We start from the raw sequence: 26,480 nt of genomic DNA, 5'->3' as shown, positions 1-26,480 counted from the left end.
TTTGGCAAGTACCTCCCTAGACAGTATCAGATTCACACACTGACGCATTTCGTCCCTTTTAAGAGACAAGATGTTCACAATGAGTGGCAGCAACACTCAGTGATGGAGGAGTGGAATGGGATGGAAACCATTAATGATCATGACATTCTTCATCCCACGTCCTCTCAGGCTACAGTCACTTCCAATCTGCAAAGGAAAAACTTGTAGCTCTTGTTATCTTTTCAGGTACCACTTGCTGCAAGGTCAGTTGCTGATTAATTTTTACTGGATCTGTGAAAATCACTCAGTGTGCTGAGAAGTTGCTTAGAGATGATACAATACACAACTGTACTAATCATGGGAAAGGCACCCTTGTTGAATAGGCTCTGAGAAGATTGCTTGGTTCCACTCATGTGGTCTGTGGTACCATTTCTGAATGGGCTACAACATGAGAGGGAGATAGCACAGAGACAAGCCATAAGAGGGTTTACTTGTGGAGTTAGAAGCATGTCACACAGTGCTCTCCAACAGAGGTTCTTGATGGAATTTTCGAATGATCAAGAGTGAAACATATAGAATACTGAGAGGCCTGGATAGAGTGCATATGGGGAAGATGTTCCAATAGTAGGAAAAACTAGGACCTGAGGGCACACCCTCAGAGTGAAGGGATGATGCTTTAGGACAGAGTTGAGGAAGAATCTTTTCAGCCAGAGGGGGGTGAATTTGTGGAACTCACCACCACAGAAGGCTGTGGAGGCCAAGTCATTGAGTGCAGTTAAGACAGAGATTGATATGTTCTCGATTGGTAATCAGATCAATGATAATGGGGCGAAGGCAGAAGCTTGAGTTGAGAAATGTATCAGCTTAATGAAACGGCACAGAAGACTCAATGGGCTGAATGGCCAAAGTCTGCTCCTATATCTCATAGTCTTACAATCTTACAATTCATAATACCACATCCTTTTCAATAATACAGATGCTGACAAGGTCATTTTTCTTGCTGCTGAACACATGTTCAGTTATATTGCTTCATGTGAGGGTGCTAACTAGAGCAACAAGATTCAAAATGGCTTGTCCTATATCAAATCAGCATCCAACACTGACTAATGTCACATCATTTCCACTGAACACTTGCTCAAATCCGCATCAATTTAGAGTTTGGAAGAGATTGCAATTGAAGTAAATGGAGCAAGTGTTTCTAATGAAAATAGAACTGACAGCATCCAAATCTCCTGATTTCACAGCCTTTAGATTTACATTGAAACAGTTTGATGGGGATTTGGCTTTCAGATTAAAGTTCAAGCCCAGCTTCATGAAGGAATTTAACTGCGACACGGTATTGTTATGGACCAGATCAAACTCCATCAAAATATTCAGAAGATAGTCTAGACCTAGGGAAGAATAAAGTATTGCATTCCAGGTGCAATTCGACTGGACAAACTACCAGATTTATAGTAAAACACACTTTATTCATTCACTATAGTTAAAATACAAAAAGAAGAAATTGGAATAACAACTCTATTGGAAAACTTAACAGAATAATAGATTTTTAACTACTACTGATTAACCATTCCAATATAGTAACCTCCCATTAGCACATCTTTGGAAAAATGCAAATTCAGGAAAACAGATTGTCTCATGTGCAACTCCAGTTCAAGAGAAAAAACATCAAGAGAAAACTGAGAGAGAAAAGCAGAGAGAGTTGCAGCTTCCAATCCCAGCTTCAAGACCTCAGTAACAACTGCTACTGAAAAACTAAACATCCTGGTTCTGTGGGAGCTTGACCCCACCCATTCAGGCTGCTTCTATTGTTCCAACTTTAAAAAGAAACCCCAGGACCTCACTCTAATGGCTCTGAGTAGACTGCTTGGTACATCTTTTTCAACCTTTCTTCATAAATAAAGGACAGAATGCCCCCTTTAAAGCTATAGAATTGTCACAGGATCTTATGGTGGCTAGTGCCCATGAAACCCATCATCTGTTTTGAGAGAACAGGGAGGAATAGGAAGAAAAAGGAAAACTCACAAATATGCTGATGCTCCTCTTTAACGTACCTAAACAAACTGCAGAAAAAATAGCTTCTTCAATTTCTGCTACAAACACAACATGTTAGAAATCTGACATGTCAGCTTTGTGAATCTTTGCCTGAAGCTGATCAAGGTTCTGAACAAGGTTCAATGGAATATTCTTGAAAAAAAAACTTTCACAAGCTCCAGATGCAAAGGATATGAAATATTGACTATAGTTTTCAAATATTTGGTTGAAACGATTTGGAGATTAATTGTCTCACACTGTAAAGACAGACTTATCAAAAAATGCAGTGAAAGAGCAATTTAGATACATTGCAACCATTATAAAATTCTCCAATCATCATATTCAAAGCACAGACTAGTTCATAGGCAGCAACTGGAGTTTAATAGCTCACTTACCTGCGATTTTATTGCTTTGTCCTTAAGAAGTGAGTTGCTTTCAATCACTTTAATGGGCATTATACTAAGCCAAGTAGATGGTGTGCATGTTACAACTGATTTTGGTGGGCCTGCATAGGTAAGCATACATCAGTCTCACCGCCTGTACCCAATCTTCTCATCCTGTGGCCCTGACTGCAGATGACCTCTTTGTCACAAACACTCAGGCCACAGGTTGAAGCGTATGATTGTGGAGAGGACATGGAGATGCCTCACCTGCCGGAATGGATGTTGTTCAGCAGCTGACACCAGTAAACCAAATACTGGATTAGTGGTGCTGGAAGAGCACAGCAGTTCAGGCAGCATCCAACGAGCAGCGAAATCGACGTTTCGGGCAAAAGCCCTTCATCAGGAATAAAGGCAGTGAGCCTGAAGCGTGGAGAGATAAGCTAGAGGAGGGTGGGGGTGGGGAGAGAGTAGAATAGAGTACAATAGGTGAGTGGGGGAGGAGATGAAGGTGATAGGTCAAGGTGGGCCTCCTTCACCGCCGCTCCCTCACCACCAGACGCCTGGAGGAAGAACGCCTCATCTTCCGCCTCAGAACACTTCAACCCCAGGGCATCAATGTGGACTTCAACAGCTTCCTCATTTCCCCTTCCCCCACCTCATCCTAGTTTCAAACTTCCAGCTCAGTTACTGTCCCCTTGACTTGTCCAGACTTGTCCTACCTGCCTATCTTCTTTTCCACCTATCCACTCCACCCTCTCCTCCTTGACCTATCACCTTCATCTCCTCCCCCACTCACCTATTGTACTCTATGCTACTCTCTCCCCACCCCCACCCTCCTCTAGCTTATCTCTCCATGCTTCAGGCTCACTGCCTTTATTCCTGATGAAGGGCTTTTGCCCGAAACGTCGATTTCGCTGCTCGTTGGATGCTGCCTGAACTGCTGTGCTCTTCCAGCACCACTAATCCAGTATTTGGTTTTCAGCATCTGCAGTCATTGTTTTTACCAGTAAAACAAATCCAGCTCATGGCCATGACACACTGCAGGTGGGCAGGCAGACTACATTAGCAGACAATGTGTCTTCCCTGCTCTGTATGAGAAGGTCCCAGCTTCAGAAGTTAACTCCGTCTCTCCTAGCACCACCAAGCTCGTGGGCACTGCCAGGATTCCATCACGAAGCATAAAATGGTGTCATGGTTGCCCCGATAGGTAATGCCTGGGGATTGTGGGTGAAGGATCCTGGAGCCCAGGGAGGTGAGATGGATGGATGGGAACATTCCGAGTTTAGAAGGCAGTTGGCACAGAAGGAAGCAAGGGCAGGAGGCATCTAATATATATAAAACTCACCCTGTTTGATGTGCCCTCCTACCCACTCCTTCTCAGCTTTGCCCAGAAAATGGACTGCCCACGCAAACTGTGTTGTAGTGTATCATTCAGAACAAGAGGCTTCTATATAATTGACTTGGAATGATTTATTTAAATATTGCACATTACGTGGGTTGAGTTCACGGCTAGGTGAGAAGGAGGTGAACTATTGCCATCTGCTAAATATTTTGTGCTCCTATTATCCCCGCCAAAGAAATGCATGTAAAATCTGGCTACATATTCAGCTGCTTTGTAACGTTGGTCATTCCCCTTGTCCTCCCCTCCCCCAGCCCTGAGAACTTGCATTCTTGTCTAGTTTCTTCCCCATCTCCCCTTCGTGCCGCCATCTTGCCCATGAGACAGATCTGTTGTTCACCCAAGGAGGGAACAGTGAGGTATACAGATGCTGGAGATCAGAGCTGAGAGTGTGTTGCTGGTAAAGCACAGCAGGTCACTCAGGCTGTGGAGCAACTGAGGAGCAGGAAAATCAATGTTTCAGGCCGGAGCCCTTCAGCAGCATTCCTGATGAAGGGCTCCGGCCCGAAACATCGATTTTCCTGCTGCTCAGTTGCTGCCTGACCTGTTGTGCTTTTCCAGCAATAGACTCTCGACTGCTATTCACTCAACTCTATTCCCACCAGGCTGGTGACCATCCAACCTCACTTCCTGGGCCCCCAGGTTCACTCACATTGTTAACAGCTCCCTCTCACCACAATGTGGTTGGTATCACTCTCAGTTGTATCTATTCTTAGAATGATCTGCAATATAGTTTCCCAATCCTGCACCAATAGCTCTGGAGTCCATTCCCCACCAAAGGACATACCTGACTTTGTATTGCCCCTTGACACGTTAACCTATGGTGACAGAAAACAAAGTTGGAATAAAGGGTAATTCTTGCAATCTGCAGGCCATGACCAGTGGGAAGCAGGATCAGCTATTCATAATGATTTTAAAGTATTTATAATATGTATCAATGATCTCAATTATAATTCATATCATGGAGAAGCCCTAATCTTTTCCAGAGACGAAGGACTTGTCTTATAGATATAGAGCAGTTTAGGCCTCTCCTTTCTGGAGTCTAGAGCAGATCCAATTAACAACGTGCTAACAGGGATTGACAAAGTAGCCATAGTGAGGGTGTTTCCTTATGTTGCGTAATCTAGAATGAAAGGTTACAGTTTTAGAAAAGGGGGAACAGGTTTAAAACACAGATGAGGAGAAATCACTTCTCTGAAAGGGTCATGATTCTGTGAAATTCACTACCTCAGAGTGTGGTGGATGCTGAGCCATTAAGTAAATTTAAGGAGGAGACAGACAAATTTTTAATTAGTAATGCACTTAAGCATTATGGAGAGTGGGCGGGAAAGTGGAGTTGAGGCGAAGATGCTGGTTCAGTAGTTAGCACTGCTGCCTCACAGAGCCAGGGACTGGGTTCAAATCCAGCCTTGGGCAATTGTCTGTGTGCAGTTTGCACATTCACCCAGTGTCTGCATGGGTTTCCTCTGGGTGCTCCAGTTTCCTCCCACAATCCAAAGATGTGCAGGTTAGGTGGATTGGCCATGCTAAATTGTCCACAGTGTTCAGGAATGTGTAGATGAGGTGCATTAGTTAGGGGTAAATGTAGAGTAAAAGGGTAGGGGAATGGGTCTGGATTGGTTACTCTTCAGAGGGTTGATGTGGACCTGTTGGGCCTAAGGGCCTGTTTTCACAGTGTAGGGATTCTGTGAGATCAGTTATGATCATATTAAATGGCAGAGCAACTCCTGCTCCTAGTTCTTATATTCTTATCACTTAGATGAGGGGGGCAAGTACAATGTATCCAATTTTCTGCTGATACAAAATGAAATGAAAACATAAACTGCAAAATGATTTAGAAGGGTTAAATGAGTGAACAGGAAGGTGGTAGATGAAATAGAACGTGGAGAAATGTGCAGTCACTCACTTTGGAAGGGAAAACAGAAAAGCAGATTTGTTTATAAAAAGGTGAGAGACAGGTAATGGTGAGAGAAATACTTGTAATCAGAGGAATAAACCCCTGTGCTCTGCCATGAGGATATAACATACGTAAGAAAATGGAAGTCTGCTAGAACATTGGTATTAATCTCCAAGAAGTCTTACAGCTAGCCTGCAGAGTTCCACTGTATATACTGGGCGACCCCTGTATCCATGGGTCTGGTTACCGCGGTTTCAGTTACCCGTGGTTTCCAGCGGCCCAAACATATTACAGGGAATGTTCCAGAACTATGGACCAGAGGGCTGCCAACAAGGTGTGTTTCCCATTTAAATGAAGGGTTTGCTCCTATCCATGGTTTCTGCAGTAGGTCTTGGAACATATCCCCCAGGGTACGGGGTACTACTATATATCTGTATAAAGTTATTTTCGTGATAGGTGATGGTCTCAATGATCTTGTTCAGATACTGGTGTTGCAGACACTTAAAGTTGAGAAGTATGCAGACAGAATAAGTTATCCAATTCATGACTATGTTTTAGTGGGATTCTGAAACATGCGTTGGGATTTTGATTTGCATATTCAATGTACTTAATACCTGTTTCAGGCAAGCATCTTGGATACTTAAGTTGGTTATGGTTTTCAATTTTGCAAGCGTGCATTTGTTGAAGAATTCAGACTGGAGAGGTCACAATCTGAAATTCTTCCATCCTATGTAGTGATGAACCTACCTACTATTCTAGCGGTCCTGTTTTTTTAAATAGAATCCTCACAGCATGGAAACAGACCATTTGGCCCAACGAATCCACACCAACCCTCCAAAAAGCCTCCCATCCAGACCCATCCCCCTATTCTATCCTTGTAACTCTGCATTTCCCATTGCTAATGTATCTGACCTACACATCCCTGAATACTATGGGTAATTTACATGGTCAATCACCTAATTTGCACACCTTTGGACTGTGGGAGGAAACCGGAGCACCAGCAGAAACCCACAAAGTCACAAGGAGAACGTGCAAAGTCCACACAGACAGTTACCCAATGCTGGTATTAAACCCAGGTCCCTGGTGTTGTGAGGCAGCAGTGCTAACCACTGAGCCAACGTGTTGCCGCTGTTGCTTTTACAAATTTATTTTTTCAATGGTTGCTTTGTGGGGAGGGACTGATTCTGTCAGGAACTGTATTGAGTTTTTCCAAATATTTAATCAACTTTATATTCAACAAGTTTTGTTAAATGTGAAAACTTATTCCCTAACTCACTTCCATCCTTTAATTTTCATTGTAGTTGTGCACATCAGGTAATTCAAATGTACAGTAGACTTTGGAAAAAAGGAGCTCAGCTGAATAGCTTTAGATAGCAAGATAAAGATCTACCTCATTTGGGAGTCAAGAGACCCTTACAACAGAAGCAAATGTGCTTTTACATTGAGCTGCATTATATCAAACTTCCACTTGCCAATCTTCAAGTTTCCTTGGCAAACCTAAAAGCCTTGAATGCTGGTTCAAGAAAGAAATAGTTAAAACTGAGTGGAATGCTTGAAACTAGCTACCAAAGTCATCTGACCTGAAAGCAGCCAAGCTCAAATGAATTTTATGAAAGAATGTCTAAATAATACGCCTGAAACTCTGAACCACATTCTGAAAGGCTAGCAAGGATAATTACCTGGACATTGAAATTCATCATCTGGAATAAACAACTCATGATGAGACCTTCACGTGTCACTGGGATGAGATATTTTGATTACAGGTATTGTCAGAACATTGGCAGATTAGAACAGAAGTAGGCTATTCAGCCCATCGAGACTGGCCCACCATTTTAGATTACAGGTGATCATGTCCTCAATGCTACTTTGCCATATTATCCCTCAATGCCATTAATCTCAAGGAACCTATCAACATCTATATTGAACCTGCCCATTGGGAGAAAGAATTCAACTTCTTACCTGAGTTTTAAGAAAGCAACTTCTTACCTGAGTTTTAAATGGTTTCCTTATTATCCTAAGTTCCGCCCCCTGCTTTTCGAGTCACCAGCTGGGGGAAACATCCTATCTATAGCCAACCTGTCATGCCTTTGAAGAATTGTGTAAGTTTCAGAGAGTTCACTTGTCATTTTTCAAATCGCCCTTCAATCTCTCTTCATAAGATAATCGTACATGTCAGACATTCATCTGGTGAACTCCTATTGCGCTTCCGTAATGGAAAGTGTACTCTTCCTTATTAAGGAGACCAAAACACAATACTCCAGGGAAGGTTGCCCCAAGGCTCTATATAGTGGCAGCAAGATAGTCCAGTACTCAAGTGTTCTTGAAATGAATGCCACCTTATCATTAACTTTCTTAATTGCTTACTACATCTGCACATTAGCTTTTAATAGCTTATCGAGAAGGGCACACACAGAGCCATTTGGACACTTACACTTCTCAAATGTTTTAAAAATATTCTGCCTTTCTGGTTTTTGGATCAAAGCAAATAACATTACATTCATTGATATTACATTCCATCTGTTCTCCTCAAGCCTGTCCAAATCCTCTTTTGAAGACTCCTTTCACCTTATTGACAATGCTCACTCAGTTTGAGGTATTCAGCAGATATAGAGGTATAACAACTGAATTACAATCCAAATCATTTATATGAATCGCTAACAGCGATGGATATGGCACTGATTCCTGGGGCACCCCACGAGTAACAGCTTCCTACCCCGAGAATAATCTGTTTATTTTTACTTTCTGTTTTCTGTTTGTTGACCAATTCTCAATCCATGGGAGTATATTGCCCCCAAATCCTTACACTCTAACCATATATGTTATTCCCATCTGTTTGATCTTGTCCAAAAGATCTAAATACACTACAACCATTGGTTCTCTTTTATTACAAATAATATCCTTCAAAACCCCAAAAGGGTGGGGTTGGTTAGCTCAGTTGGCTGGAGGCTTGTGATGCAGAATAATGTCAACTAAACAGGTTCGATTCCTGTACAGGCTGACGCCATCATGAAGATCCTGTCATCTCAACCTCATGCCTTAGATTCAACTCATCATGCGTCCTTTCTCTATAATGACTGAGCAGACAATGGCAACTCAAATTTTCACTAATGTTTGTCAAACACGATTTTTCATTCTTAAATCTACATTGACTCTGTCCAATTTGTTCAAAATATACAGTGAGCACATCCTTTATAATAGACTAAAACATGTTTTCTGCAACTGACACCAGTTGACAGGCCTGTGGTTCTCCACTCTCTCAATTCCTCCCTTCCTAAATAATGGGATGACATTTGTCATCTTCCAGTCAGCAGGAACTTTTTCTAGAATCTATCAAAATCTGAAAGAAAATCATTAATGCATCCATTACATTTAATACTACTTCCTTCAAACATTCCTTCAGCATTCCGGGATGAATCTCAAATGATCCAAGAGATTTATCAACCCTCAATCTAGTTACTTTCCCAATCACTGTATCTTAACAATACTAGTTTATTATAACTTTCCAGTTACACAAATCTCTTTGACACCTACTATTTCTGGAAGATTTTCTGTATTATCTTCAAATGAGATAGATTGAAATTAATGGTTTAGTTCCTGTACCTGTTCTCCTATCTTCACCTGTAATGCATCTTTATCCTTGTTAATATTTTTCCTTTCACCTTTTGAATGAAGCTTTTGCAGTCCACCCTTTATTTCTTGCTAGCTTATAGTTCTAATCTCTTTTCCTTTTCCTCATTAGTTTCTTGGTGCATCTTTGCTGGGTTGGTTGAGCACTCTGGGTCTGTACTTGATGGAGTTTAGAAGGATAAGGAGGGATCTTACAGAATATTGAGAGGCCTAAATACAGTGGACATGGGAGAAGATGTTTCCATGAGTAGGAGACACTAGGACCTGAGATGACAGCCTCAGAGTGAAATGACAAGCCTTTAGAACGGAGTTGAGGAAATTTCTTCAGCCTAGGGATAGTGCATAGACAATAGACAATAGGTGCAGGAGTAGGCCATTCTGCCCTTCAAGCCTGCACCACCATTCAATATCATCATGGCTGATCATCCTTAATCAGTATCCTGTTCCTGCCTTATCTCCATAACCCTTTATTCCACTATCCTTGAGAGCTCTATCCAACTCTTTCTTAAATGAATCCAGAGGCTGGGCCTCCACTGTCCTCTGGGGCAGAGCATTCCACACAGCCACCACTCTCTGGGTGAAGACGTTCCTCCTCATCTCTGTCCTAAATGGTCGACCATGTATTTTTAAGCTGTGTCCTCTGGTTCGGCACTCACCCATCAGCAGAAATATGTTTCCTGCCTCCAGAGTGTCCATTCCTTTAATAATCTTATATGTCTCAATCAGATCCCCTCTCAGTCTTCTAAACTCAAGGATATACAAGCCCAGTCGCTCCAGTCTTTCAGCGTAAGGTAGTCCCTCCATTCCAGGAATTGACCTCGTGAACCTACGTTGCACTCCCTCAATAGCCAGAATGTCTTTCCTCAAATTTGGAGACCAGAATTGCACACAGTACTCCAGGTGCGGTCTCACCAGGGCCCTGTACAGCTGCAGAAGAACCTCTTTGCTTCTACACTCAATCCCTCTTGCTATGAAGGCCAGCATGCTATTAGCCTTCTTCACTACCTGCTGTACCTGAATGCTTACCTTCATTGACTGGTGTACAAGAACACCCAGATCTCTTTGTACTGCCCCTTTACCTAAATTGATTCCATTTAAGTAGTAATCTGCCTTCCTGTTCTTGTCACCAAAGTGGATAAACATACATTTATCCACATTAAACTGCATCTGCCATGCATTTGACGACTCACCTAACCTGTCCAGGTCACCCTGTAATCTCCTAACATCCTCCTCACATTTCACCCTGCCACCCAGCTTAGGTTCATCAGCAAATTTGCTAATGTTATTACTAATACCATCTTCTATATCATTAACATATATTGTAAAAAGCCGCGGTCCCAGCACTGATCCCTGCGGTACCCCACTGGTCACTGCCTGCCACTATCACTACTCTTTGTTTTCACTACTCTTTGTTTTCTATCAGCCAACCAACTTTCAATCCAAGTTAGCACTTTGCCCCCAATACCATGTGCCCTAATTTTGCTCACTAACCTCCTATGTGGGACTTTATCAAAAACTTTCTGAAAGTCCAGGTACACTACATCTACTGGATCTCCCTCGTCCATCTTCAGAGTTACATTCTCAAAAAATTCCAGAAGATTATTCAAGCATGATTTCCCCTTCATAAATCCATGCTGACTCTGACCTATCCTGTTACTACTATCCAGATCTGTCATAATTTCATCCTTTATAATAGACTCCAGCATCTTTTCCATCACTGAGGTCAGACTAACTGGTCTATAATTTCCTGCTTTCTCTCTCCCACCTTTCTTAAAAAGTGATACAACATTAGCCACCCTCCAATCCGCAGGAACTGATCCCGAATCTATCGAACTCTGGAAAATAATCACCAATGCATCCACGATTTCTCGAGCCACCTCCTTCAGTACCCTGGGATGTAGACCATCAGGCCCCGGGGACTTATCAATCTTCAGACCTAACAGTCTCTCCAATACCAATTCCTGGCAAATATAAATTCCCTAAAGTTCAGGTCCTTCAGCCACTATTACATCAGGGAGATTGCTTGTGTCTTCCCCAGTGAACACAGATCTGAAGTACCAATTCAAATCTTCTGCCATTTCTTTGTTCCCCGTAATATATTCCCCTGTTTCTGTCTTCAAGGGCCCAATTTTAGTCTTAATCTGTGGAATTCATTTCCACAAGAAGCTGTGGAGGCCAAGTTTATATAAGACAGAATTAGATCGATTCTTGATTAGTAAAGGAGTCAAAAGTTATGGGGAGAGGCAGGAGTTGGTTGAGAAATGGGATTGAGAAACATATCAGTATTGATCAAATAGCGCAGAAGACTTGATGGGTCAAGTGGCCATTTCTGCTCCTATATTTTATCGTCTTATGGATCCTAAATTGCTCCCAATCCTTGAGTTTACAACTTTATCAGGCTAAACTATTGTACTACCATAATTCCTTTTATGTAATGCAATTGTTTGTTAACCATGGTTAACTCCTCCTTCCCTTTGGGCATTCTTGTCTTGTAGGAATGTATACCTGATGTTGACCTCATAGTTCTTTTTAAAGATGAGTGATGGCCTGTCTACTGTCAAAGCTTTCAGTATATTTTTCCTAATTCACTCTAGACTACATGCCTTTCATATTGTCTGTTTCCTTAGATCAAATTAAAGATCCTACTTTAAGAATGAATGACGTAACATTCAAACTTCACGTAAAATTCTGAAGTATTATGGTTACAATTTCCAAAGACGCTTTTAGATCAAGGTTTTAATTAGCCCTTTCTCATTTAACAACACCAAATCTAAAATAGCCCATTCCTTGGTGAGCCTTTGACAAACTCATCAAGAAACCCATCTCATACACAGACCAAGAAGTCCACAGTTATCCTCCATAGAATCAGTGCTGATTTGGTTAATCCGGTCTGTAAATTTTAGCCGACCTGCACTCACCTTGCTGTTGAAGCCAAATTCTTCACAAGAAGCTGTTGCCACCAGAACATGTAAGCTTCAGTCATGGTCCTGTTTGGTTTTATTGACCAGTGAAATTCATAAGCAGTACACACATACTCACGAATACGATTTTCTCTATATGCTGCTGAGACAGATCCTTACAGATAGTCTAAAAGGTGGTCTCTGAAAGTTATTTCTTCTAAATGAAGTTCTAAAAGTAGTGATTTCTTGAGATTCCTTTGGCAAGTGAACCAACCAATATCCATGCTTGGCATCCAGCTTGGAAAATAATTTAGCTTTTTAGAATTTAGGATTTAAATCTTCTAATGTTGGCATATTCTGTGGGGATTTCTTTAGAGAAAGGTTTCGAGGTCTTGGATCCAAACATACTTTGATTGTGCCCTCTTTTGTTTTTAACCTGCATGTAATAGAACTCCATCAGTCAATGCCATTATTTTCCATATCTCCCAGCTCACTCTCGAGTTTTTTTTGCATGTGAATGCTGCATTTTCTCAGAGAATCAATTGACAGAATTACATCACCTCTGAGTTTCAAATAGCATCATGTCAGAAGTCTCTTATGGCTTCAAAACGTCTCTGGGTAAAATTGTTGAACAATTGTTGGGGTGGCACGGTGGCTCAGCAGTTAGCACTGCTGCCTCACAGCTCCAGGCTCCCAGGTTTGATTCCAGCCTTTGGTAACTGCCTGTGTGGAGTTTGCACATTCTCCCTGTATCTGCGTGGGTTTCTTCTGGGTGCTCCGGTTTCCTCCCACAGTCTTAAGATGTGCAGGTCAGGTGAATTGGCCATGCTCAATTGCCCATAGTGTTAGGTGCATTAGTCAGAGGGGGGGGATGGACTGGTTGGGCTGAAGGGCCTGTTTCCACACTATAGGGAATCTAATCTAAATCCTAGACCGACTCAATGAGAGTATTCTTGGTCTTTTCTGCTGCAGGTGGTTTCTTTATGATCTTTCGAATGTTCACAATGTTTAGACTTGTGCACACCACCAATCCTGTTCTTGCTGGTTCAGTCATTTCTACGAGGTAAGCTACCTGAGGTCTACATGGACTGGAGGCCTGTGACTAGTGGTGTGTCACAGGGGTCAGTGGTGGGATCTTTATTATTTGTTATTTACCAAAATGATCTGGATGTGAATGTACAAGGCATGATACAAATTTAAGAGGTATTGTTGATCGTGAGGAATGTTATCAAAAATTACAGAGGGATCTTGATAAGATGGAGAAGTGGGCTGAGGACTAGCAAATTTAATTTAATACAGATAAGTATGAGGTGTTGTACTTTGGAAAATCAAACCAATGTAGGACTTATGCAGTAAATGGTAAGGTCCTGAGGAGTAGTGTGGAACACAGGGACCAAGGAGTACAAGTACATAGTTCGTTGAAAGCGGTATCACAGGTAGACAGGGTGGTGAAGAAGTCATTTAGCATGCTGGCCTTCATCGACCAAAGCATTGAGTATAGGGACATTAGTGTTACAGTTGTATAGGTCATTAGTGAGGCTGCACTTGGAGTATAGTGTACAGTTTTGATCACCCTGTTATAGGAAAGGCATAGTTAAACTGGAAAGAGATCAAAGAAGATTTATGGGGATGTTGCCAGGACAAGTAGGCCTAGTTATAGGGAGAGATTGGCCAGGGTAGGACTTCATTCCTTGAAATGTAGGAAAATGAGGAGTGACCTTATTGGGGTGTACAAAATCATGAGGGGCATAGATAGAATGGATGCATATCGTGTTTTTCACAGGGATGCGGAATTGAAAATTAGAGGACATAGATTTAAGGTGAGAAGGGAAAGTTTCAGGAAGGATTTGAGGGGCAACTTCTTAACACAAAAAGTGGTGCAGTTATGGAATGGGCTGCTAGAGAAAGTGGTTGAGACAGGTAAAACAGCAACATTTTTTAAAAAAATTTGGATAGACAGGTGGATGGGAAGGGTTTAGAGGGATATGGACCGAATGCAGACAATTGGAACCAGCTGAGTGGGCACCACGGTCAGTATGGAGCAGTTTGGGCCGAAGGGTCTCTTTCTATGCTGTATTACCCAATGATTCTACACATAACATTGCTCTGGCTGCATTTCAGTGTCAATGTCGTAATGCAAGGAATGGGTTTCCCATTAAATGTAGCTAATTTTGCGGTTATAGTTTGTATCAATGACTTTCAATAATCCAGCTACGTATCCTTCAGGATTCTGACTGGTAGGATGTTTGCACTAACTCCTGTATCAACTTTCGACTTGAATGCCCATTTTCTTTCAGCAGATTATGTTAATAATGGCGAAAATTTCAACTTCGTCCACCCAGTGTGTCACATGCACAATGGAGAAAGCTACATTCTTGTCACATTCTGGTTGAAGGCTCTTCCACTCGAAATCTTCACTCTGGTCAGTTTTGCTGTTAACCTCGTGTATTGACTTGCTTTTATGCAGGTCTCTGGCATTCTCCCGCTCGTTGTTGCGAACAGGATTCACATGCTTTTTGTTTGATTGTGCCCTATTTTAGCATCTGGCTGCACCTTTGGAACCAGATTTCTTGCACAGGCCAGCCCAGAATCCTTTTGTAAGACCCGCAAAGATCTTGGAGTGAAGGATTGCTTCACAGCGGGTGCATCACATTGCATTTCCCACACAGCTTGCTTATTCTCTGCATCCTGGATGCTGAGACCGTTCTGGCACTTGCTTGTGGATGCTTTGTCATATTGTAATGGCTTTACATTTTCTGCTATCTTGAAACAGCGTGTGAACATTGTCCCTTTTTTTTCTGTAAGAGGTCTTTTTGGAAATGTTTGAGAGTATAACAAACTTCATTATCAGCTCAGTCACCGAAAAATCACAGTTCTTACACTTGTCAAGAGACTGACTGAGAAACTGGTCATTTAGTTCTTGTGGTTGTATTCTGTAAGACATCAATCCTAAATGGGGAACTCCAAAATTTATTTTGACATGAAGTTGATTGTCCAGCTTTCCCGAAGCTTATCAGCATCACATGAAGTGTTGATTCTGTGTGATCCCTCATTTCCAATGGCTGTCTTTATTCTCACTGCTTGCTTATCTGGTCTTTAGTCTCAAGTTTTTACAGCCCAATTTGGAACTAACTGTCTGAACAGGCTCAGATATTGAGTCATAGATGCTTACAGCATGGAAACAGGCCCATCAGCCCAACTTGGTTATGCCACCCAGTTTTCACAATTTATCTAGTCCCATTTGCCTGCATTTGGTCCATATCCCTCCACACTTATCCCATCACACATCCATGTACCTGTCCAAATCTTTCTTAAATGATGAAACAGTACCCACCTCCACCAATACCTCTGGCAGCCCATTCCAGTCACTGTGAAAAAAACTGGCCCTCTGGACCCTTTTGTGTCTCTCCCCTCTTGCCTTTAACTAATGGCCTCTAGTTTTATACTCCTCTACCATGTATAAAAGCAGTTAAACTCTGTTCATAACAGTTCAGTACAGTTTGAGTCTAAGCTGTTGTTGCTTTTCTGGAATCTCTTCATCATTATGTGGCCCCAACATCAATGACACTGCTTCCTATGTAGATGCTCAGGAATGAACCCTTTACTGTATTTAGGAGACACATTTTGTTTCATAAATTTCCCATGAAGCACTTCAGACATCTCACTCCAGTAAATACTCAATACAACTAAAGTTTGTAGTTGTTGCCCAAAAATAGACGGGCCTCATATACAATCAGTGGCTACTTGGGCAAGACAAGTGGATGGATAGTTGCAGGCCTCCTCTTGTACAGGGTCCCTAGAAGAGCCAGGTTTCTCCAAGGAATTCAAAACATTGAGAAAATAGGAACATGGGAGGGGAAAGGGAACCCAATTCACTATGTTTCCTCTATAATGTGGTTTATTTCCTGAGTTAAGTTCAACCTAAACTACTCAGAAAAAAGGTCCATTGATCCATTTGGCTTTAAGTTCGGAGTTTCTACAGCAGACAGCAGCACCAAACTATTTATTTCGGGTTTGACCCTTGGTCCATGCCGATCCCAGATTTCACGCTTGTATGGATATTTCCCAGGAGAAAGTGAGGACTGCAGATGCTGGGGATCAGAGCTTAAAAATGTGTTGCTGGAAAAGCGCAGCAGGTCAGGCAGCATCCAAGGAGAAGGAGAATCAACGGTTCGGGCATAAGCCCTTCTTCAGGAATGAGGAGGGTGTGCCAAGCAGGCTAAGATAAAAGGTAGGGAGGAGGGACTTGGGGGAAGGGGCGTTGGGAATGTGATAGGTGGAAGGAGGTTAAGGTGAGGGTGATAGGCCGGAGAAGGGGTGGGGGCGGAGAGGTTGGGAAGAAGATTGCAGGTCAAGAAGGCGGTGCTGAGTCTGAGGGTTGGGACTGAGATAAGGTGGGGGGGAGGGGAAATGAGGAAGCTGGAGAAATCTGTATTCATCCCCTGTGGTTGGACCTGCATGTCCTTGGCGGAACGGGAGGGGGAATTAAAGTGTTCAGCCACAGGGCGGTTGGGTTGGTTGGTGCGGGTGTCCCAGAGGTGTTCTTGGAAACATTCCGCAAGTAAGTTTAGATGTGAGGTTCCATCAGAAAGCCAGGAGTTGAGTGCACCATCAGCATTCTGTTGACTCTAATGTCTAACACACAATGTAATGTTAACTGTACCTAATCTATATCGGGTAAACAAGGATAATTAAAAAAAAATAAATTGTTGCATAAAACTTACAAACTGTAAACTGGGCATTTGTAAAACTTATTAGGTTGGCATATTGACATACTATGCCAACTAATCAGATTTGATGATGTTAATGACAAATAATATAACAATTAAGAAGTATTTTATCATTTAACTTCAAAGAAGCAAGGTTACATTCCTGGAAGTTTAGTAGCCTCATGGGAAAATTTGCAACCTAAATTGCTTGTCATCTGCATTCAAAAGCTACCTTTAAGAAATTTGGAGGTAGGGAAGATGACTTGATGATCCAGTGCTCATTAGGGAAAAAAATGTAATTCAAACTGCTTTAAATTAAATATTTACCTTTGATATTAAGCAGGTGGATTCCCATTGATTGATAAACCTGAGATTTTCCCCTTCGTTTTAGCCCTGTCTTTCTGTCTGGACTTTATTTTACTCCTCACAAGTGATTGCATGGTTACAGATTGGCAGTGTTTCGGTGTGGAGAGTGATAGTGTCAGTGAGTGGAGGAAATGATAGGAAGTGTATCATCGTGCAGTTTAGGCTTTCAGGAGAGAGTGGCAGTTTTGACAGACCAACCAATCTTCTCTTAGCTGTCATTTTCAAATGGCACAGTCATCAGAACAGTCAAAACCACGTTTGAGCCTGGCTATCAGGGATAGAATTATAGCTTTTTCATCTGATTCAGACTAGCGGCAGTGTGGTAGTTCTGTTATTATACTCAGCAACTATTCGGCTCATTTTTGACATTTGTCATTGTAAAATATCATCAATATTGTCATCATCACAGACTCCACACTTGAAAAGGAAAAGGTTGTACTGGTATGGAAAAACAGCAGTAAAATAGAACAATTGGATAACTTTATAAATGAGATAGTGAGGTACAACAGTCGAAAGAGTCTCTTTTGCAAACTTCCGTGTCTGCTAAATCAACTTCCCAACTGATGTACCTGTCCAACAATGCAATTGGGTTTGTGCTATGAAGTGGTTAGATAACAAGTCAATTTAGATTAGTATACCTTCAACTCTTCCAAGTCTGGCCTTTCCATACTGACAACTGCAGCCAGAAGCTGGTCTTCCAAGCCATCTCTTGTAACAGTGAAGTTAATGAGTGTACACTGGGCCTGCATCTCAGGCTGGTAATGAGGGTTTGCCAACTTAGTGTGAAGAATGAGCCGGAAACTCGAATTGTACTCACATTCCTTGTCTCCAATTTTAATGCATCTGTAGGTGAGGGGAGATTTCCCTTTAGTCTTACAAATGTCAGCACAATTGCATTTCATATCACTGAAATAATTTGTAAGATAAACAATGCTATTTGACATAAGTGACAGCATTTTCAATTCAAGATCAGGTCTATGACTTCCCAAATCCTCAGGGTCCCAGCTTCACATTATGCCAGTATCCAAGAAGCAACATGATGGGAATTTGGTAAGGGTCCAAATGACACTTAACAGCTTGCTCTTCTGAAAATTACCAAGGTTCGTTAGACAATGCTGTCCAAATCCACAATCACTACTACCTTAAAGGACAAGAACAGCAGATACACAAGCAACGCCAGAAGCTGCGAGTTCCAAGCCCAGCCACTCTGCATACTGATTTGGAAATATATCTTCTTTTCTTCACAAACTTTCTCCCCAACAACCTGGCATGGCAACCAACAGCAAATGGTCCAAGGTGCATTACACAGAGGAAGGTTCACATGTGGGTTGCCAGATAAGGTGGTGAAGGCTGGTATAATTACAATATTTAAAAGACATTTGGACAGGTACATGAATAGGAAAGGGTTAGAGGAATATGAGCCAAATGCAGGCAAATGGGAAAGCTGATTGGCATGGATGAGTTGGACCAAACAGCCAGTTTCGTGCTGTATGACTCTACAATACAGTGGCATGATCAGAGCTAGGAACACCCTGGAATGTTTCCAACAGACATGGAAACCAATACCTTTTCGAAAGGCAAGTGGCACCTATGTTTGGGCTTGCCATTCACTGAGGAGTTTGCTCCAGCAGGGAGTTCAGAGGGCCAGCAGTGATGGGTTGGCATGAATTCAAGGGCAGCTCCAAGGTTCTGAAACACTTCTCTTGAAACTTTAACGGAAACAGTGTTCGAGAGTTGATGGAGGAAATCACCCCACAGATACAAAAATACCTGAATAGAGTTAGTGTCGGAAGGACAGGGAATATTGGAAAAGATTCAATGAACTGGTACGGTCTGAAAAGGTGAGAAGCAAGCAACACTGGATGACAGGTCACTGATTCCGTGACACTAGGCAGACGGAGTATCCAGAGTTTTGCACATCCTTATTAGTGCAAGTGGCCAGCTCCATTACTGAGGCATCAGCCTCCCACACAAATGAAGAGACGACATTTGAGCAACTCACTAACTCATGCTAACGTCATGCTGGAATGAATAAGGTTGGACAACTGACGCATAACATCATTGTCTCCTCATTCTGCAGAAGAGGTCTGACAACAGTTGTGAGATACCTTGTACAGAGATTGATGTTGTGGACATGTACGATCCTGACACCAGTAGAGGATAAAGCACTGGACATTGTGAAGGAGCCCCTGTGACTGGATTTGGGAGATGCCCAGATGTAAGCAGTGGATAGCAGCATCATATTTTTCAATAAAGAATATGAGGGACACTCCTGCCAATTATTTGCTGCAGTTTTCCAACATCTGAGATCAACGGGCAGGATAAAGTAGCCAACATCTTGGATAGACATGCGCAGCACTACTCTGAGAGAATATAGTGGTGTAGGTCTTATACGCAGGGAAGTGACACTCAAGGCATTGAGTGTTGTGTTGCTGCTGGTACAGAGATTGTAGAGACCAATCAAGTTAAACAAGAAACTCAAATTCCCAGAAAATGTGATCCCACAATATTTCAGATTTGAAGGTTTTAATTACAACAAACAATTAAAGTCAATATCAACTGTGTATCACTTAGTAGGCAATGAACACTGTAAACCACAGATATGATAACTCTTATTAAAGTATTAACACAACCCTGCAGCATATATATACTTTACAGCACACTCTACAACGGGTTTCAATATTGATAAGAAATGAGTTATAATAAGGAACATTCTAGTTGGTGCATATTGTGTGAATCACCTGACCACACAAGGCAATAGAGTAACTTTTTCAACATGCTAATAGACTGCTCGTTGCAGGTTCATGTTAGTAAATAGCTCTAATGGAGCAGGTCTCTGTATCACTGCCTGGATGCTGCATGAGTGCCAGGAGTCACCTTTTTAGATGATAACCTTTAATGCATCCCACTCACCCTCCCACCACCACCACCGTCTTCCTCTTTCCCCAGCTCCCACAAACCCACAAACCCACCACCCCACACTCCTAAACAGTTAAGATGGAGTTTGGATATTGGTGAAAGAGAAAGAGCACTGGTGACTCTTGAAAGATAAAGGAAGTGTGACAGCCACACAGCAACCAAGTGCACCTCTGAGTCACAGAGCAGCTGCACATTTCAATAAGTGCTTGCCTTTATCATTCAGGACCGAAACCAAAAATTGCTGAAAAAGCTGAGCAGTTTCTCATTTGCAGTAGTTTTTTTTTTACAGTTCAGGAATCTGACTGAAACAAAGGCAGAAATTACTCCAAAAACTCAGCAGGTCTGGTAGTATCTGTGAAGAGAAATCAGAGCTAGTGTTCCCAGATGCAGCGACCCTTCCTCCGAACTGACTATAGTGCGCAAAAGGTTGATCTTTATGCTGAAGATGGGGTGGGGAAAGAGTAAAGTAGATGGAGATGGAGGCCAGAGAGAGAGAGAACAACAGTTGGACAGACAAAGGAATGGGTAGAGGTCAGCATGGGGGAATCAATTGCTGCTAATGGGGACCATTAGTGGCTGATAATGGGTGGCTTGTGGTAGCAGCCCATGCGACAACAGGGTCAGGAGTGCCGATGTTGGGGTAATGAGAAGGGAGAAGGTTCCCAGGCCCCAGAAATTGCGGAACTCAACAGTGAGAGCTGAAGGCTGCTGTGCTCCTAAGCTCCTCTGCAGCAAAGCCAAGACAGAGCAGGGAACACTGAAGTGTTACTGAAGTGGCAGGCTATTGGAAGCTCAGGCTCATTTTTGCAGACAGTACATAGGTGTTATACTAAGCAATCACCCAGTCTGTTTCATCTCCCTAGCGTTGAGAACTTGTGGGTAGTGAATTCTGAGATTGAGTGAAATGCAGGTGAAGTACATCTTCACCTGGAAAGTGAGTCTTGGATTTGGATAGTGAGGAGGGAGGAAGTAAATCGACAGATCTTACACTTTCTGCAATTGCAGGGGAAGGTGTCGTGGGATGTGGGAAGGATTTGGAAGTGGAGGAGGAGTGGACCAGGGTGTTGGAGGGTGGAGTTGGTGATGGAGGGTGCACAGTCCCTCTGGAAGGCTGACAAAGCAGGGGAGGAAATATATGTCTTGTGGTGGCATTTCGCTGGAAGTGGCACTAATAGCAGCCAACGATCCTGGCGGTGGATGTCTGGTGGGATGTGGGGTGAGGACCAGGGAGATCCTATCGCAGTTGTGGAAGGTTTGGGAGCGGGTGAGGGCTGAGGTGGAGATGGGTTGGACCTGGCTGGGGAATCTTCAGTTGAGGAAGGTAGTGGGCATTTTAGATGTGTCCCTGTAGAAGTTGGCATCATCAGAACAGATGCAATGGGGACAAAGGAACTGGCAGAATGGAACAGAATTTTTACAGGAAGCAGGGTATGAGGATGCATAGTCCAGGTAACTGTGGGAGTCAGTGGGTGGCCAGTCTATCCCCAGAAATGGAAACAGAGATGTCAACAAAACACAAAGGGAGGAGTCAGAGATAGACCAGGTGGAGGTAAGGAGGGGTGGAAATTGGAAGCAAAATCCATAAATGTTTCCAATTTAGGAAGAGAGGGGGAAGCAGCACCGATGATATCATCATTAACTGTCGACAGCTGTGTGTGGGGCCAGAGTAAGACTGGAACAAGGAATGTATCCCACAAAGAGACAGGCATAACTTGGGCCCATGCGACCTGAAGAAAGTGAGAGGAGTTAAAGGAGAAGTTGTTCAAGTGACAGTGAAGTTGGACAGAGGAGAGTGGTGGTGGATGGGGCTGGTCATGCCTTATTCCTCAGGAAGAAGTGGACAGCCCTGAGACCATTAGGCTGGCTGGTCCATCTGGGGTACAATCAATACCCTGGGGGAATCCAATGATGGCAATCCTCAATGCCCTCTACTCCTGCACAGGCCCATGTATCTCAAAATGGACGCACTTCTTCACCCTGCAGAATATGGTGTCCATAACCTTCTTGGTATCACGATGAGCTGCCAACTGATAGATAGCCCACAATTTAAACTGGTCCCTAGAATGACCCTGGCACACTCAAAGTAAGCACCTTGGTGACATCTAGAGCAGCAGGTCACTACATCCGTGGAGGCCAGGAGATATCATCTCCTCATGGTCAAAAGTGCAAATATGTGAGATAGGTGGACAATAAGTCTCGGTGCCTGGCCTTTGAATTTAGTTGACCTTGCAGTGGTTCACCTGATGTCTTAAGTAGTCACTTCTTTCCCTTACAATTCCTCATTCTGCTCATTCACCTCTTTCTGATCAGGAGAATACATCTTTCAAAGCTCCTTCTCGATGTTCATTCACCAGCACTTACAAGTCTCACTTTCTTAAGAATTATGTCATGTTTAGGTTTCAGGTTCCAGTGACACCCACTAGGAATGAAATTTGAAATGCATACTGCCCCATTTACAAAAGGAAGTCCAGCCCAAAGAACCTGACTTGGGGAAGCAGCTCATTCACTATGAAATGGTGGGTCCAGTATGAAACTGAAGGTGTTACAGCACGACATAACACTTATGAGCATGGAGCCTCTTAATATGATGCATTCGGCACTATGGACTAGCTAGATCGATTTGCTGGTTTAATTTTCTGGTTGGGTTTTTTGCACGTTCTATGCTGAGACCACTCAAAAACTTACGTTTGAGAGGACCATTGCTTCACTGACCAGATCCCCATGGTAAATTGAATTTGATATGATTTGTAGTTCTGTTACAAAAGAATCAGTTTTCAGGAACTATTAGGGATGTGGTTGGGAATATGCTCTCAGTAATGGTGACCATGAAATTATTGTTGATAAAAAAAACTCATCTGGTTCACCTATGCCCTTTAAAGCAGGAAGTCTGCCATCCTTACCTGGTGTGGCCTATCCTGAGTAACTTCACACCTCCAGCAATACGATTGACTCCTAACTGCTCTATGAAATGACTGACTGGACCATTTAGTTCAAGGGCGATCGGGGATGGGCAACAGCCATTGGCAGCAATACCAACCTCCTGTTCAAGCATTAAGAGAAGTTGAACTTGCACTCTATCAGTCAACTCCTATGCCACAATGGGTTTCGAGGAGATTGGGCTGTGTTCCGAAAGAAAAAACTTACTGATTCAGGCATTCCCCAGAGATGACTACACACACCAGTGAAAATTCTCAAGGGTGTTCGTCTCATTTTCTTACCTGCCCTTTTTAATGGTTTCTCGACCCAATAAAGGACCCAGGACAGGGTCCACTGATTCTTCCAAATTTTCAATTAGCACTGCTTCACCTGCTCCAAGAGCATTCTCCATAATATCTAAGTACCTTAAAAGAAAATGAAAAAACAATTCAATTGTCTCATATTCTTCTTCATTTACCATATTGTTATAGTTATGTACAATGATCCATTAATGCACAACCTCACACAGAGTTTCTGTGTAATCGTTATTGTTTGAAATAGATAACTGCCTTGACTGGAGGCTAACATCATCTTAATATTATCCTCAGAAACAGCTCAATGAACTCATTTCAAAATGGGTGATTTAAAGCAGAATTACTCTCAAAAACAACCATGCTGGACAACTGATGCACTCTCTAACCTTTGCTTAGTAAGTGCGCTGCAAATATCAATTCTTTTGTCACTGATAACACATCAAAATCTGTTCAAATTTTAAACCACAAGAGACAACAGTGCAGCAGCAACTGAAGAGTTAGAATCTGGTTGTTCACAGCGATGTCCACCAGTGTCTGTATTTGCTTCATCTCTATTAAATTAAACACTAAGTGTCCACAGTTGGTAGCATTTTAATCGGTAAAAGACGACTTACATTCTAGCTGAATCATTCCCTTAAAGGTCAAATTATAAAACACATATTTCAATGCCAGCAGGTAGATTTGTAACTCATAATACAAATGCTTAATTTGTGCACTTAGGAATTAGAAAGAATACTTACCTGTTACTTCCTCAATCACCAACTTAAAAATGTTAATTCACTCAATACCGAAAGCTTTTTTGAGACAGACAGTTCAAGATTTCAATGGCTCTTTCCATGAAAAAGTTGTATCTCAATTTCAAGTAGAAATGCTCTAACTCTAATGATAATGTTACACCACCATGATCTAGATTCCTTAACACAGAAGATTGTTGCTCTTGATCAAACATATGCAATTCTTATATCTTTCTAAGACTCTGTACTGTTGTATGCTGCAGTGTCAACCACTATTGACATCTGTTGGGTAGAATGTTGCCACCCAATTTCCCCTTCCTAAATATGTTTTCCATCAATCTGTTCAGAGATGTTATGACAAACATCTGGAGCAAGAGGGATTGGAACATGGGTCTCCTAACCCAGAGGTATGGACTGTACCACCACAGCACGAGAGCCATCCAATTCCCCTTCCTAAAAATATTATTAATAAACCTGTTCAGTCATAGTGTTGCACACCTCTGGATTATTACAAGAACCTTGTAATAATCAGATGTGTGACGACATCCCTTGGAGCAGATGGGACTTGAATCCAAGCCTCCTGACAGTGGTGGGACACCACCACTATACCACAAGTCTCCTCAGTTTGCTTTCCTATGCTGATTCTAAGGTCTTACTTAATTAGCAGTGGTGAAGGGTAAAGATTCAAAGAAGAGGCATTTAGCTTACATTACAAGATGCAGTTTGCTGCATGATAGCAATGGATACGAGTCAAGATTACAGAACATCCTCGATGATCCAAACATCAATTATCCAAATTTTGGATTATCCAAATAAGATCTCAAGGTCCCGTAAAAATGTTATCCATTATCCACACTATCTGTTATCTGAACAATCAGTTATCCAAACAAAATACTCGCCGTCCATCTCGTTTGGATAATCGAGGTTATGCTGTAATTATAAAGACCATTGGAAGCCATAGATGACACAACTGTCTCCATGGGATGCAATGCTAAACTGTTTTCTCTCCACCAAAAACCATGTAATATCAGATCACACGGCACTAAATACAGTTTCAAAACAAGCTCTTTGAGAACTATTACCTTACACAACATGGATTAGAGCATAACTCATTCATCTCTACTCAATAATAGAAACTGTCAAGTGAAGAGGCAGAGTAACAGAAGAGTGAAAGGTATTCAAGTGCAAATCTTCAGCTTTTTTTTGCTGGATTGATAATTGGAGACTTTCTTCTGGGGAGAAAATGGACCACGTGCCCATCTTGCCGTGAAACGTCTCTTGATAATTAAAAATACTGAAGCATGAGCAGTATTCCAAAGGCTTCAACAACTGCAACCTTGTTCCTGCTGAAGAAATGACTATGAAGCCACGAAGGAGGAAAAGATAAGATTTTCAGTATAGTCAATGGCATTTATTAAAATAGTCTGATGTTGATTTACAGTACCACAGAAAGTTCACAGATTTTAAACATCAATTGTAACAGGTGGGGTATGCTTGGAAAAAGCTGTTAAGCAAAGCACAGCATCTGGAACCCTGCACAAGGAAGACTCATTGTGACAGATGGACGATATAAAAACATGGTCTGACCTCTCTACGGCAGTGAAGGCAATGGAAAATAGCACTTAGTGAACAAAGATTGTTTGTGGAGTGTGGTCAGCTCTCATAATCATAATGGGTGGAAGACAGACCAGAGAAGTCTTAAAAAAGAAATAATTATTGACAAAGTTGATCTGAGCACATAAATATAGTCGCGACTAATTCTCAAGACAGCTATCTCCTATAAATGATATGAGAGCAAACCCAGACCTCAAAAATCCTTCAATTCAGCTTGGAGTTCCAAAGGAATCAAAAATCACCCCTTCATAAAGTTGCATGAAGAAATGAGAATTATTGCAGATGGAGAGATTAAATTCATTTAGATTCTAGTCAATTATATCAGCTACTAAAGAATAAAAACAAAACAACCAGTTCAGTAAATTTATTTAATATATTATCACTGGTATCTAGGCACAGGGAAAAGTGAATAATGTACCATATTCAGGCACCATCTTGGATTACAGCATATATTACTGACATGGTAAAATTCTGAACAAAATTAATATTCAATTGATATTACTAAAACTGAAACAGCTTCAAAAGATCATCCTTCCCTCTCTGTAGCTTTCCCCCTCTTTACTCCTCCAGTCTCCACCCTCCGACATTGCACATGGTGTCCTGGCAATGTGCTCCTTTGCTGCCACAACTGATGCAGTTGCTTCCCTGTCCGCTGCCTCAGAGCTGAAGATGGCCATGCTCCATGCTGG

General features: G+C 42.1%; 1 protein-coding gene across 2 annotated transcripts in view; it reads right to left on the bottom strand.

Moving 5' to 3' along the window:
• Positions 1-26,480, bottom strand: part of dnah9 (dynein, axonemal, heavy chain 9) — a 507,475-nt gene that overhangs the window by 143,662 nt on the left and 337,333 nt on the right. For both annotated transcript variants that reach the window (XM_072558306.1, XM_072558307.1), the window contains exons 54-55: positions 23,432-23,554; positions 17,933-18,137 (exon numbers count right to left, since the gene is read on the bottom strand). In XM_072558306.1, coding sequence (XP_072414407.1) covers positions 17,933-18,137; positions 23,432-23,554 — 328 coding nt within the window. The remainder of the gene's footprint in view (positions 1-17,932; positions 18,138-23,431; positions 23,555-26,480) is intronic.

This window comes from Chiloscyllium punctatum, chromosome 39, assembly GCF_047496795.1.
Source record: "Chiloscyllium punctatum isolate Juve2018m chromosome 39, sChiPun1.3, whole genome shotgun sequence".
NCBI classification, from domain to species: Eukaryota; Metazoa; Chordata; class Chondrichthyes; order Orectolobiformes; family Hemiscylliidae; genus Chiloscyllium; species Chiloscyllium punctatum.
This window is presented reverse-complemented; position numbering and strand designations above follow the sequence as displayed.